This window comes from Triplophysa dalaica, chromosome 6, assembly GCF_015846415.1.
Source record: "Triplophysa dalaica isolate WHDGS20190420 chromosome 6, ASM1584641v1, whole genome shotgun sequence".
NCBI classification, from domain to species: domain Eukaryota; kingdom Metazoa; phylum Chordata; class Actinopteri; order Cypriniformes; family Nemacheilidae; genus Triplophysa; species Triplophysa dalaica.
The window spans coordinates 21412213-21427827 of NC_079547.1; the positions used below are offsets into that span (position 1 = coordinate 21412213).

Below are 15615 nucleotides of genomic sequence, written 5' to 3' on the forward strand. Positions count from 1 at the left end.
GTGCAACATCCCCGTCAGCGTCTTGCTAACCTTGTAAACAGCCGCAGGTAAAAAGACACCACTCTCATTAAGTGGAAATGCCATTAGAGACTAATTTATAATCAGATGTATTGTTTTATGCAAATGGACGTTAGCGTATGCGCGTGTGCGATGCATGCTGAGTGCACACACCTGTCTGGGAGCCAGACCTAATCAAAGCAGGGTGCATTTGAACTCCTTTTGTGTAAGATTAATTGGCATAATTGTGCAAGTTCTCCTTGACAGCTGAGAAGGAGAGGAGCCGGTTTCACCAGCAGGATAATCCATCTTCATAGCAGCAGCCCCCTTTCTCTACTAAAGAGAGATGGAGAGAGAGAGATTGAATGGTAGGGAGGTTTACTGTCTTTCCTAAAAGCGATGTAGCTAGAAACTTTAAAAAAAGCCTTTTTCGCCACCTCATGTCATTTCAGGACTGATGTTCTTCTCTGCAGCTTCTGCTCCTTATAACCATGGTTTTACTATAGTAAAACTGCAGTTATCATGCTTATTGGCAGATTAATACCTTTTTATTACCATTGTATTTAAATAAGGCTATTGCTTATGTAGTTTAAACCATCATTGTGGTAAGATGTGAAATTTTGTGGTCACTATGGTTTTACTATTCAAAAACGGGGAAGCGTAGCTTGTAAAACATGTCAAGGTCATGGGTTCAGATCATGGAGACCAGCATAAAATGTATAGCTTTAATACAAGTCAACTGTATAAATCAAATATGACTATTTTGTTGTATTGAAAAGATCAATATTTAATAGTTGCATATACCTGTACATTAGTTATTTGACAGTGTGCCATTTTTTTTTGTAACATACACAAGGACTGTGGCACCAACAAAAACACATACCTTGAAAGCCATGCACATCTCTAAAATACATAAAACCCATAGGAGAAACAGATGAAGAGAGAAGACAGAGCTGTTCTAGCCATGCGCTCAGCTCTTTTGTAATGTAGGACAGGTTAGCGGATGGGCTGACATTCCCGAGCTGACTACGCTTGGTCCGTGCGTGTTTCCCGGGTTGCTTCTGAAATGATTGTACATGACTGTTGTTGGATCATTCTGCTCTGGTTGACAGCTAATTTTTGCCCGCGCTCTGCTGATGTGCTCTTGTTTAACAAACAGTAGGATATAATAAGCTTGTCCGGAGCTTGCCCCAACCCAAGGGAGGTTATTACGGTACAGCCGGCAGATGTGGATACAATTGTGGCCACTGTATGTCCCTTTGAATATGTAACATTGCAGATGATAAATGATGTTTCTGTGTTGTGTGCTGGTTGCTTCAAGTGTGGACATCATTTATGGATGGTATATTGTTTAATTCCATTGACCATGTTTATTAGCAAACACCGTCCTAAAGGTTTCGGCTCCGGGGATTTTTTTTTTTTATAGTTTTTATTTTAAAATCTGAATGTTGGACATTAGGTGACAACATTAAGGACATGATTTTAAGTTAACCCAATGGATCAAAGGTTTGCCAAGGCCTAATTTGTAAAAGACAAACTAATGGAGGCTTGCTTTTGGCTGAAATTGGTCCCTCTTCCGAAAGAATAGCCTTTTGAAGAAGATGAAAGGTTGCCTGGTGTATGTAATGGAATGAGTTTTGGAAGAAATTTGGTCTGGCTGCGTTTGATCTTGGTAAAATTTCGCGTTCTGAACTGTTGCACAGCAAGTTGATTGAAAAACCAGGGACAAATGTATAAGGGGGAATCTGTTGAAACCTGTTGAAATGTGAAGCATTCGGTTTTGTCTAAGATACAAAAAAATACTAACAAATTCATATTGTGACGTCATTTTTGTGAACCCAACAACATATTTCATTGATGTGGAACAATCGTATTGCTGTAACGCAAAAAAAAAAAGTATTTTAATAATTATTTGTTATTATTAAATAATTGAATGTTTTAGTTTATTATGAAATGCATAAAAAGCATATAATTTATATTTATTAAATAAAATTACAATTGAATTAATGTGAAATATATATATAAATATATAAAGCTTATGTTTAATTATTTATTATTAGTTAATTATTAATATTTATTAAAAAATATGCATTAAATATTCAAATAACTATTTTAATAATTAAATAATTCAACATTTGATTTTGTTGTGAAATATATTTTAAAAATATTTTAAAAGTCAATGTTATTTCAATTTATTTAAAAAGTATGTTTGTAAATTTTAATATTTGTTTCTTCAGTCAGTGCTGATGAAAAAAAAAAGTATCGCAATAAATCTCTGCATTACAGTAATGAAACTTGATTGAAAATTGACATTACAGTAAACTCAAAAATAGATACATTAACAAGATTGGAGGCAAATATAATTTTCTTTTTATTCTTTTGGGTACATACAGACCCATACGGATAATTATTTAAATATACGAACATTTTCAGGAATCGCTAACATTGTTAAGGTAACGTCATCCCACTTGTAGATGCGGTTTGTGTCTTTACAGAATGGCAGAAAAGATGAAGCAAAAAGGAAAGGAGTGGGATGAGTACACACTCTATGAAGTGATTGCTTGTCAGGATGATTTCCATTTAAAAGCGCATCTGCCACAGAAGACCGCGTTGCAGGTGAATGAAGGGCGGCACGATATAAATTCAAAAGCTCAGGGATAGAAGAGGTTGCCGAGGCAGGCAGCGCCGCTGTCTTCGCTGATATAGGACGCATTTGAGGGATGGGATCCGTTAACTCGTTTAATTAAAGCTACTTCCCCTTATCTTTTGGAATTAATCTCTTGATTTTTTAATCTAAAAGAGTTGTAGGCGAAGGTTGTTGACGTTTCGCCACTGCACATAGTTGCTTTCACAACATTATGTTCCCTCAAAAACAGATGTTTTAATAAACACTCTCATTTTATAATCATGTTAAAACGGCACTAAAATGCAAAGTAAGTGACACCGTGTAGAAAGCATACTGTCGTATTTATTAAAAAAGCAAATGTTGTTTATTGTTTGATGTCGGATTCTATTTTTTCGCGCTAAAGCCCATTGTTCTGGTTTTCCTTTTAATCTAATTGAACATCTGTTTGGAACTTGCTGTCTCATAGACGTGGAGATTAAACGCGATGCCGTCTCCCGCCAAAAATCCCGAATACCTTTCCTCATTAGCCCACCTCAAGGCATGGTCTCAACTGTTATGTTGCCAGCTCATATGGTTTATTTTAATTTCATACTCCTCTCTCTCTCAGCTGGGGAAATTAGTCGGTGTCATTCGGTGGAATGTCAGCTGAAGGGGAATGGGCCCACCAGCAGAGATATGGAACATGCCCTATAGCTCCAAACTCTTGGTTAAATCCCAACCATGGTGGGTTTCTATCAACATATTACCCACCCTTTAAATAGAATGTCATTTATTTAACCTCCTATGGTTGTGTTTTGCTAATGGTGTCTAAAAGACTCTTTAACTTGGAGAGCATAATTTGATATGCCATGCGGTGCGGCTTTGCCGCAGACAATCTATAGGTATAGATTTGCACGGCAGACAATTGGTCAATCAAGATGGTGGACAGCACATCGATTGGCACTAATGTTTGCGTTCCAACACAATTGACGCGCAGCTTTAATTACATTTTCCATGTAGGAGATTAATTTGAAAATCCGGAAGGAAATAAACGATTCACGATTTAAAAAATATTACGTGAACAGTATTTATGAATTTGATGTACGAAAAGTTATCTATTAACATTAGGAACACACAATGCACTTACATGGACGAAGAGCAAATAACTATATTGGTTTTATCTAACATTAACAAATAATAATAATATTCTATAAAATATACTGTTCGTTGTTGGTTCATGTCATCAAAGGCATTAAATAAGATTTGTGAACACAACCTTATTGTAGCGTGAAATTCAGGTGAATTGATCAATTCAGGTTTTCACTCAATTGTAAATTAATTAAATATTATGTAACGAAAAACGATATTAGAAAAACCTATTTTCATATTTTTCCAATACCTAGATTTTCAGACCCCACTACCTGCATATAGGAATTCCCATCTATCTCAACGCAGTAATGACTTCAGGAGAAATCATTTCAATGTGCGAATATAAAACTCAACGCAGTGTGCAAATGAATGCCAAGATGTTTGGTCTTGATTAGTTTTCCGTGCTCTTTACTGCTATAAGAGCCATGTTAGAGTCAGTGGGATTAGTTTTATCTTAGGGGACCGCAGGCTAATATCTTTTTTCAAGAAAAGAATCTGCCAGCGCAGCACCAGTAATTCATCTTGGTCCCCGCGCAGATTTCGGGCGGCACGCACGTTGCTCTTTATTCCTAGAAGGAATTGTGTGCATATGAGAGTGAGAAAAAGAGATAAATATCAGAGTGAAAGAATGGAGTTGGAGAGCCATTTGTGATTAAAGGAGCCAGGTTCGAGTAGACCTATAAGCCCACAGTGTTTGGCCCTGATAAACGGTGTTTCTTGCACCTCTTTCTTTCTTTCTCACCGCACATCTGCTGACCCTGGGGATAGATACTGCAGAAATTAAAAGACTAGATTACAGCGGGAAATACGCTGTGCGCTGCAAACTCGAAGTCTTACAATTAGTTTTTTCTATTTGTTCCGTATCTTTTTTTGCAGGTAAGAAAAGTGCTTCCCTTCTCGAAAAGAGCTGGTAATGTCACAGAAGGAGGTGCCTCTTAGGTATTGTCAGCAATTGGCTGATTTTCCTCTTAATGGGACAAACCCGCCTATCATGTTCACAAATCTGTGCTTGATTGTTAAACTATTTAAAAATAAAAAGGTGGACTAAATACAAAGTAAACTCCACATGGTCACAACAGTGGCACCCATTCACTTCTACTATGGACACAAAGGCAATGCAAGTCAATGGGTACCGCCATTGTTTGGAAATCAAGGAAATCATAGACAAGAGGGTAAGCAATTGATGGAGAATTGTCGTTTGTGGGTAAACTATCCCTTTAATATAAGTATTTTTAAATATAATTATGCGTCTTTAACCTGTAAGCTGTAATGGAACTGGAAAATACATTTATAATTGGACCCAAACCAAATCCAAAGGACCCTTCTTCCTTCGCCTCTTCTTTCAGATGCCAGTGTATATGTCAAATATACATGTTTTAAGCAGAACATAACAGATCATTTCATAGCATGTTATTTACGTCCATTTCCCACACAACTGATTTGGAGCTAAATTATTACGGCAGCTGGTGCCATGTTGATTTATATCGTGTTGAGAAACGACTTAAAATTATCTTGAGAAGTGGCAGAAGCCAAATGTACCCATTCTAAATCAGCACAATGAATAATTGAACAGCGTAGAATGTGTTAAGAAAATTACTCAGGATAAGTGGCGCGGCGACGCGAGCCTCCTTTTAGGGGGTTCACGTCGCAACAGGACATCCATATTGTCATCCTCACCGACATGAGTTAAAGTCTGGAACCGGTACATGGTTTGTTTTCAAAGTAGAGATTATTACAGCTTCCTCAAAGGTTCTCTTTACTCTTTGTCCTTTTTATTTTTATAAATCTCTCTATTGCCATGGAAACTTAATGCTAGCTCCCAAGGGACAGGGGTCAGCGTGCCGAACGCTCGCGGGAAATGTCACACTCGCTTTAGCCTGTAGCGCTTCCGCTGTTTAATGCCGAAAGAGGAAAAGCACTATTGTACACAGCTGGTTGTCGAAAGCGTCTGCTCTTTGAGCTGGGGTAGGTGCCCAGACGCTTCTGTCCATCATCTTTTATCTTGTCATTTTATCGGAATTACCAAACACTTTGGACACCCGCGGTGCGAGCAAAACCTGCATTATTAAACCCGAGAGCCGCCTCTGATTGACAATCCAAATAACGGCCGTCTTGTAGACTTAGATAAAAGCCACGGGTAATTCGTAAGCTAGCCAATTTCTTCTGTTTCTCTTGTAAATACCCTCACAAATGTCGAGCGCGTTGGAGATGTCGAGCCCGTGCCACTTTTAAAATTGCCTTGCTGTTTGGGGTGTCATGATACCAAAATTTCAAAGTGGTTACCAAATCCAGCGAAATTTGCTGTATAATGATTTAGAGACCCCAGACGTTAACCTCAGCGCTACTGAAAGCACTCCCTTCCTTAAATATGAATGTAAAAATTAGCAAACTGAGTAAAAAAATACACAGCACGTAAGTAGCTACTTTTCAATGAAGTTAACATTGCTTGGTTTCAAAAAGTGAAAGAAGAGGATAAATGACTTGTATTGACACCTATACATTTAACATCCATCTCCTGCTTTGTATTTTTGCTGTCCATCTCCTTTGTATGTCAGTCTAGCTCAAGAAATCAATGCCTTTCTTCCTATTGTAGATGTGCACAGAATCGAATCAATAAGCCTGCATTATAAATGCAACTTTACCGCATTAACTGTAAATCAGACTGGACAGACGCTGTAATCCATTACGGCAAATGTAAAAGTTTGATGTGGATATTTGAGTGTCACATGCGTTAGTAATGAATGTTATGTCTTAAGAACCATTGGTTTGTATACACTGAAAAAAGGAAAAATCAATATCAATTACCTGGCTATTGGAAAAGTGTCAACAGACAACCTTTCCAATGTCCCATTTTTCCCCTCTCCTCTTTTTCCCTTGACCAACAAGTGATTCGTCTGTTGTTCTAGCGATAATAGCGAAACTCATTGGAAGGATACCTTTTTCCTCGTGGCCGTAATTGCCGACTAACCTTGAGGTTGAGGAGCCGAAGGCAGAGTTGAGCTCATCAAGGTGGCTCCCCGTAAACAGATCCTCTGACAGGGCGTGATCTAAAATGACCTGTTTCTGCCTTTCCAGGTTTATTTATCCAGCTGACAAGGTCGTCGGTTTATCAAACGCGCTTCCAAGCAGAAGGCCTACTGAGATACGGGAGCATGATCCATCTCGCTAATGCCAGGAGCTTTCTCGCGCGCCTCTCTTATGGGTAGCCCTCAACATAGATCAGCCCTTCAGGTATAGGTCAGCCCTCGTGCCCCGCGTGGGGGATAAAAGGGCCAATCTGATCTGTCTGTAGATGCTGCCTGACCCGTTACATGACCCTTTCGCCTCCTGGGCCCTCGGTAAATGTTTTTAAAAAAACATTTCATGTACTGAAGGAACACAACCTGCAGGTAGGTCATACACAGCCGGTTAGTGCCAGAGATTCGCAGCCGGCTTAAATGCTGTCCTGGGTCATCTTTGTGGTCAACGTGGAGCACTCCCGCAATACAACTACTACTTTTAAGCAATTTTATATATTAATAGCAAAACTTCAATATACAGTACATGTATACACACAAAAATTTACGTTTTTCAAACACATTTTTGCTTATACAAAATTACACTTTAATCATTACATCCTTTTAAAAAGCTACTTAATAAAATACTAATTAATAAAAGATTAAGGGCAGAAATTCTATATTTATTCTGAATTAATTAATTTAGAATATTTAATTTGTAGAAATTATATATATTTATTTTGAATTTATGTAGATTATTTTGAATTTAAATCCATCAATGTATATTTTATTTTATTTTGTATATTGTATTTTTTTTCTTTTTTTTTTTTAGATCATTAACTGTTTAAAATCAGAAGTAGCCTATACACATGGTGCCACTGGATTCAAAATTTGGGTATAAGGCAGGGGCAGGAGGATTTTCAAATCACATATCAGATCTGCTTCCTGTTGTTTTTAAACTATAATATGTTTACGTCAATAGATTATTTAAAGTGTGTTGTGCTTTATTATGTGAGGATGACTGCTGCAGTTATATATCTGAGACCGTCATGATGAGGCAGTAGTAAGATTGGATGACCTCACGAGAGTCTGCCATACTTTTCTTTACTTGAATTGATGCCACTGACAAAGTGCAAGATTAAATATTTGGTTTCGTTATGATCTCACAAAAATTCGTACTGTAACTAGGTGGCTGATTCTTATGAATTTGTAGGACGTGAATGACTCAAAAACGTACATTAGAAAAAAGTGAAAGCCCCAACCGAAAACGTCACTGTCAGGAAAGCAAAACATACTAAAGCAAATGAATAAGATCATACAAAATCACAAGAAACGTTGTTTACTTTTGGATTCTTTTAAGTCAATTACACTCACAGCATTGACATTTAGCATTGTGTGTACAAACATTTTTATCCCACTTCACCGCTGTTCCTCTTGACCATGTGTTAAGTGGAAGACATTGTGGAGAGCTTGTTTAAATATTGAAGTGTTGTGCTCAGAATGCAAAAGCCCATGCAGATCCATCTTTATTATTCAACACGTGGATCCATTTCAAGAGCAAATGGTGCGAAACGAAAGAACTGCACTAACACATATCAAGGTCATGTTCCTTTACACACTACAAGTTTTTTACAATAACGCCTTTTGTCACATTCGTACAATCAAAGAAAATAAAAAGGAGGAACATGGGAGAAGCAGTGACCAATTCATCAACACATAAATTATGATTTCAGCCAATTCCGAAAGGTGTCTGGCAAAGACTTTTGCCCCAGCTGGCCTGAGAAAATCCAGTGTATGCTTTTATGCCAATTTATGAAAAATAAAAGGACATAATGGTTCTTTTTTCCTCCATGGTATTACCTATGAAGTACACTTCAGGAGGTTTTTGAGGATTCCCCAAAACGTTCTCTGGTCTCAGCTGTGTCATGCATTCTTGTATCCTAGTAGGACATTAGTGGCCATCCTCATTAGCCGTTATGATCTGGAGATGAGGAGACCAGCACTCAAGTTCATTTCACTGGTGAATTATTGATACGTCCTCATTCGAAAAGGCCTGATGGAAGACTTGGAGTTGGGATGAGGGACTGTTGTGCTCGGCCAAGAATAGACATGCTCTCCAAGAACGTTCAAGACCACAAAGTGCCCCACCGAACCAAGGAGTCTCCTCTGCTTAAACCTATCAACATCAGAATTGATGTGAGAGGTTTGTTTAGTCTTCCAGGTCATACTGGTTTATACTGGTTAAGGGTCTTAGCTTGGTGGATCAGCATTATAAAGCAAAATGTTCTAGGTAATTGTGGTTGTAAAATTATTTAAATAGCCTAGAAGGGTCACGAGGATTATATTCAGAAAGACTTCATTGTTAAGTTTTTTTAATTTGCATATCAAATGTCTCAAATGTTTAGATAATTTTACAAACAAATCTTGAGAAACATGAGAGCTAAGCTCTCCGTTTGCCTCCATTAGAAATAAGTGAGACACACTTCTGATGTCTGTTCTAGCATTCAAAACCCAACAAATGCCCAGCGCTTCTGCTCCTTTCAGCAGAATTTGTTGTTATTTAAGACAGGCTTATGTTACCATCTGATACCAGGATCCGAAATCCATGCACAACCTCAATGTCAAAGAATTGTAAAGAATTTCTCCACCATGTGCGCTCTGTTTGTTTTTCTGCATTGCGTGACTGTGAAGATAAAGCGGAGGAGTCGCTTTAGGAAAAGATGGGAAAACAAATGGAGCTCATAACTCTCAAACATCACCAACAGCTGCAAAACCAGCAGACCCACACAAAAGCAGGTCACGCCTTGATCTAGATGAGACAATGCGCTGCCCTATTTGTTGCTAGTCTCTGGAGGTGAAGTGCGCAGGTACAAATGAGAAGGAAAAACTTTCCCGCCCCCATTGATAAACTGTATTTAACTTGATTTGTCATGACCTGGAATTGCATGTTTTAAATAACATGTCATGATGATTTACTTCACCTGCTAATACATATTTTTAAACGCTATATTAAACTGTTTTTTTATTAAATTACATAGGCTTCATTTACTTGTTTTAGTTCATTTTTACCAATGCAATTTTAGGGCAATTTGTAACTATTTTACAAGGTGGCTAGTTTGAATTAATTTGTATTTTTTGTACCATTTGTTTTTTCCCCAGTGGTGCACTGTAAAACATATTACCTTTTCCAACCTAAAAAACTGTAGTTCCAAAGCTAGTTAAAGAAGCAACGGATAAATATTAGCGGCATCTAGTGGTGAGGTTGCGAATTGCAACCAACGGCTCACTCCACAGCTCACCCCTCCCTTTTGTAGCATTACTGCGGATCTCACAAGACCAAGATGTGATTGCGTTTTCTCTTCTTTGCTGGCGGAGATGACGTATTCACGAAACACTCTGTCGAGAGCAGTTTGTCTGTTAAGGGCTATTCTAGAAACAAAATGGCTATTTCCATGAAAGAGGGTACAGTGTGTGTAAATAGAAATAACTCATTCTAAGGTAAAAAGCTAAATGCTTTATTATGTAAGGTCTTTTATTCAACTCTGATGACATACAGAAGATAGGCCTTTGTGTATTATATTGCATTTATGTCAATAGATCCTCCAAACAATTACACACTAGACCTTTACATTTTATTTGAGAAAATTTTCCACAGATAATGCATAGTGTGATCATGTGTGTGAAAATGTTATATCTGTCCAAGTTGTGTACACCTAATTTTCAGAAAATTAATAGATTTTGACACCCTTCAGCTGTGTTAATTAGAAATATATTATTTATTGGGGTCCCCCTGAAGTCATTAATGAAATCCACAGTTCGTGAAAATTGATTATTTTATTTCCAATATTTCGTCCACACCAATTAAACACACTCTTACCCCAAGCTATCTACATTTCTCTAAACAACACAATACAAGCTTAACCCTTTCTGTATTACACACTCACATGACTTGTTATTGTGCATAACACGTACAGTATATGTCTTACTCGCTGTGACTGAAATAATTAAAATACCACTATGAATTTCTGAAGCTCTTGCTATTATTCTCAAGGTCTCCATATTCGCTTTTTTTGAGGATATGTGGTTTTTAGACCTGTCCATGCGTGAAGACCACAAGGCATTGGTTTTTACAACTGATTTTTCCATCGCATTAAAACATTCCAGAGGTGTTAAATATTGATGTTGGCTCTCTTGTTCAAGGTTGAATGTTTGACCATTAAAGTGTTTATTTGCATGGGTTATATTCTGCCAGCGTGAATCATGTAACAAACGTCTTTTTGCAGGGAAACAAACTTCTTAAAAACCCCATTGGATGTTTGTTGACGGCAGCTTATGGAAAGTTGAAATTTTTCATCAGAAGCAAAGATTCATAGCGATGTGCAACGGCTTAAAATCTCAAAACTGTCCCAGACTTCTTCTTTTTTCCAAAATTGCCTTTTTAAGAATGTTTAGCTCATCTTACATCAAATCTCAAGTTTTAAACAGCCGTGAAACCGCGGTCCTTTCTCTCCTTCCTTTTATGTTGTCAGAGAAGCATTTCTTTGGTTGACTGCTGGCTTGAAGTCACAGAAGCACTCTGAAGTTATATTGACGTGCGTGTTGTTTATCTTGCAGAGTTGCTATTTTGGAAACCGGAGCTCTTCGAATATCCAACGTAACCAAACCAGACGCTGGGACGTATACGTGTGTTGCCCGTAACCAGTTTGGAGTGGCGAGCAGTTCAGGAAACCTGCTTGTCAAAGGTATTTGCTTAAATAAAGTTGCTTGATTCTCTTCTAAGCTTTTGGGTTTTGCAATGATCAATCGTGTGAAAAATATCATGGAATTGAGGAATACGCAAACTAATAAAATACATATACATTGTAAGTTTCATTGGACTAAAGTATCTGCCAAATGCATTCATGTAAATGTAATCCCAGAGCAACTTCCTAGAGATGAACCACCTTTCTTTCTTTAGAAAATGTTCATATTTTTATAGGCACATTCATTATAACAATTGGTGCAAAAATTATTTGAAACCAAACAAGACATACGTCCTCCCGAGACATTAAAAGAATTACAACACACGTTTTTCCTGCACGCTCAGCAGTATGGCTGAGAGAAGCATACCTTGCACAGCTATCTGATCTGAGCCAAGTGGAATCCTTTTATTTCCTAATGAGACGAAGAAGGAGTGCGATGTCGTAGCATCAGCATGGGGGACCCGGAGGGACCCAGATCACGCTTGTGTTGAGTCACTGGAGCAGTGAGTTATTACGCTGTATTAAATATGAATGAGAGGTGGGTGCGCTGCGACGAACGCCTTCACTTTGGAGTGCTTTAAAGCTCGGGGAATTTTCAGCATGCAAGCACATCTCAGTGGAGGATTCCACACCCTCTGCGACGTGTGTGCTTTACCTCCCTCGTCTCACTTCGCTTCTCTATGTCTCTTACGCTGTAATAAGTAAAACTGTGCAGGGGCTACTCGCAATCTCTACAGGATTTGATATATTGTAAAATGACTCATAGTGGTGTTAAGAAAAGTGGCCAGCTTGATTCAGTCGTGGTAATTTGTTAACATTTTTACACTGATTACAAAAGCACCATGTACGTATGTGGAAACCCAAACACTTTGCCAATGTGTGCTGGTCGAGCATTTCAATTCAAAACCATTGGTCCTCCGTAACAGCTTCCACATTTCTGGGAGGCTTTCCACTAGATGTTGGAACATGAAGGAATTTTCTACTTATCACACACAAGAGCATCTGTGGGATCAGGCTCTGGTGTTGGGAAATGGGGTCCAGTTCTGCGTTCCAATTCATCCCATAGGTCCTCTGTGTGTTTTTTGTGAGCCATTCAATTTCTATACACTCTCATCTTTGGTTTATGGACCTTGCTTTGTGCTAGAAATGCTTTTTTAGATTTTTTTCAACATTTTTATTTTGGAATTAAGGGACCTGGCCAAACCTCCCATTTACTTGTATATGTACTTAAACAATTTTTTCTAATTTGTCTATTTTATATAGTTATTTAAAACCCAGACCAGTGAAATCAACATCACTTTATTTAAACATTTACCGTATGAATAATGGTTGGTGACTGATTGGTTCGTGTTCCCTACCTTACAGTCTTAAAATAGGCGCTTCACAATGCCAAGAACCATTTTGGGCTGAATAGAGAACCCTTCTGAAGACCAAAAAGCAATTTTTGTGGGAAGAGTTTCTTTAGACTATATGAAAGTAGGAAAGAATGTTCTTTTAAGAACGTTTGACTAAATAGTTCTTTGGAGAACCAAAATGTTTCGTCTATCGCTGTTTTTTAAGAGTGTAAAATGTTAGCTCACCCAAAAATATAAATTCTGTCATCATTTAAATATCCTCATGTCATTTAAAACCTGTATGACTTTCGCTTTTCTTTTGATCACAACAGAAGATATTTTGAGAAATGTCCATACTATGGAAGTCAATAGGATCTAAAGTTGTTTGGTCTTTTCAAATAGCTTTTTTGTGCTCTGCAGAAGAAAGTCATTCATACATCGTGATACAACGCACATTGAAAATAAAAATGACTTGACTATAATCATACAGACTATAGTTAAGTTAAGAAAAGTGTATGTCTATATAAAGCTCTATGGTCTATATGTCCTCACTCACATCTTTTAAAAGTGAATAGTTTCTCAAACAGCATGGTTTCGTCTACTTCATTAACCTTTGCCGGGCATTGAAACCTCAAATCATTGTCTGACGGGGAGATCCATCAAAAACTCAATAAACATTGATCCCCCTCATTTTATATTTGTTTGTATTATGTTATCAAGCTATTGACACGACGCAGGGGAACGTGGCCTGAGTAAATGCTGTTTTGGAGATGGATGAAGTGAGCCAGACCACCCTAAACTTGATAGATAGGTAGATGCAAGCTGGTCACTTTTAGCCTGCCAAAGATGTCAACTGAAGGGATGTGCCACTGGCAACTATATGTCAACCACTTTTTCTCTCCATTAGTATGTCGGATGGGCGTGCATGTGCCTTGTCGCCAAAGGGCACCCATGATTCTACCATACGATTAAATCTTGACACCTTGAGAGGAAAGTTTAAATCATGTGATCCCAAATGTGGGATTGTATTGTTTTTTATAGTTGAATTGAGGAAATGTTTAATTCCTTTATATTATTAAACATTCAAAGCCATAACCTTGATATTACAAAAACATGTCAATTTCTTTTCAACCGGAAAAAAGCATGTTTCTATTTCAGAATACTATTCAGAATACTGTTGAGCTGAACAATGCATGTTGGTTCTTTGTTGAATTTAGACATACAATTTCAAATCAGACATAAAAACAACTCTTTTTGACTGAGCATGCTGTCACGTCCACTTTAAGATTCAATCAGTTTTTATCTACCGCGCGTTAGCTCTCTAGTAGGGTCTTCTGAGGCAGCCTTCTAATAAAGCACCTTGGAGGTTGCTCTTCTTTTGGTGGTTGCTATGGGGACCGCTTTGAGTGTTTCATTTGGCCTTTTTTAAGATGCAAATGTCTTTTTCATGAGTCATAACATTATTCCTTAATGTGGCTGATTCGTCTATGTTTAGCAAGATCCATAACACTGCTCGGAACATAATTCACCCAGAATAATTCACATCGTGGCTGGCATAAATCAGATCTTTTTTACTTCAAATATTTTTTCTCTTGCCAGTTTCTTATTAAATCTTACATTTGATGTGTTCCTATAGGCTTATGAATAATGGAAATATGCATTACTTGCATTATAGATAATAGATGTGATTGGAAAATGAAGTCTGTTATGTTGAATCTGCTCCATACTTTTGTCAAGAAAAACACTATCATTATTAATGAGACGAAATGTATATATTATCCTTCAATATAAATTGCAGATTCCCCTGAAAAGTGTAATTGAGGTTTTGTGAAATTGAACATCCAGACCAGAAACAGTGACTTCAAACAATGGCTAAAGGCTTAATTATGGGCGGGTGTCATGTAGTGCATGAAGCAGAAGCAGGGGGCGGGACTAAGGTGGAGGACCGCAGAGCACATGGCTTTCAAAACAAAACACAAGAAATTGGGCTGTTATGATCCCGTCGGCGAAAACTGGAGAAATAACTGCTAGGAAGGCGGGACTTTCAGTTTGACATCCAAAGGGAGACGGGAAACTGCATAAATTACACACTTGAGCTTTAAATAATCTTATGTTTTAATTCTCATTTTCTGCATATTCTGTATTTAAACAGCATCAATAAATGCTTTTTCATCTCTAAAGCGTACTAAGGAAACAAAGTCTAACAGCTGATTGGCACTCAGCCTGCCTCTTTACATCAAGTCATCGTCGTCTTGTTTGTTCGTTGACTCATCCCGCACCTTCCGTTTCATTATATTTCTTCATTAATGCGGTCCTCAAACATGTCCGCTCTGCTTCTACTGATGAGATTCATCCAGACACTTTGTAATGTGTCTTAGGACGGAGAGCGGCCCATTAAATTGTTTATCAATTGGCACGTAAGGAAAGATGCATCTTTTTCATTCCAGATGAATTGCGCGATTATCTTCAGATTTATATTTGCGAGAGGAGTCGCAGGCATCTTTCTGACACCCACCCTAAGCGTTTAGTCTCTATCGTGCGGGATGCGTGCCAACGGCTGATGCACAAATGTACCACTATATGATCTAGCACCTTACTGTCACTATCGATAAGGCTCTGAGGCTAAGACAGGGTCATTTACATCTGCAATTTCATTTACGAGTGGAAACCTGGTTTGCCTGTGTACATCAGCGTCTGTCACGGCCCTTACGGGAGATGACAGTAGATTATTAAAATTGACTGCGGTGATATGAGGTCTAAAAAATACCTGTCACAATAGTTTCCTCTTGGTT

General features: G+C 38.0%; 1 protein-coding gene across 4 annotated transcripts in view; it reads left to right on the top strand.

Moving 5' to 3' along the window:
• cntn4 (contactin 4) overlaps positions 1 to 15615 on the top strand; it is a 123327-nt gene that overhangs the window by 91299 nt on the left and 16413 nt on the right. For all 4 annotated transcript variants that reach the window (XM_056751603.1, XM_056751604.1, XM_056751605.1 and 1 more), the window contains one exon: positions 11362 to 11489. In XM_056751603.1, coding sequence (XP_056607581.1) covers positions 11362 to 11489 — 128 coding nt within the window. The remainder of the gene's footprint in view (positions 1 to 11361; positions 11490 to 15615) is intronic.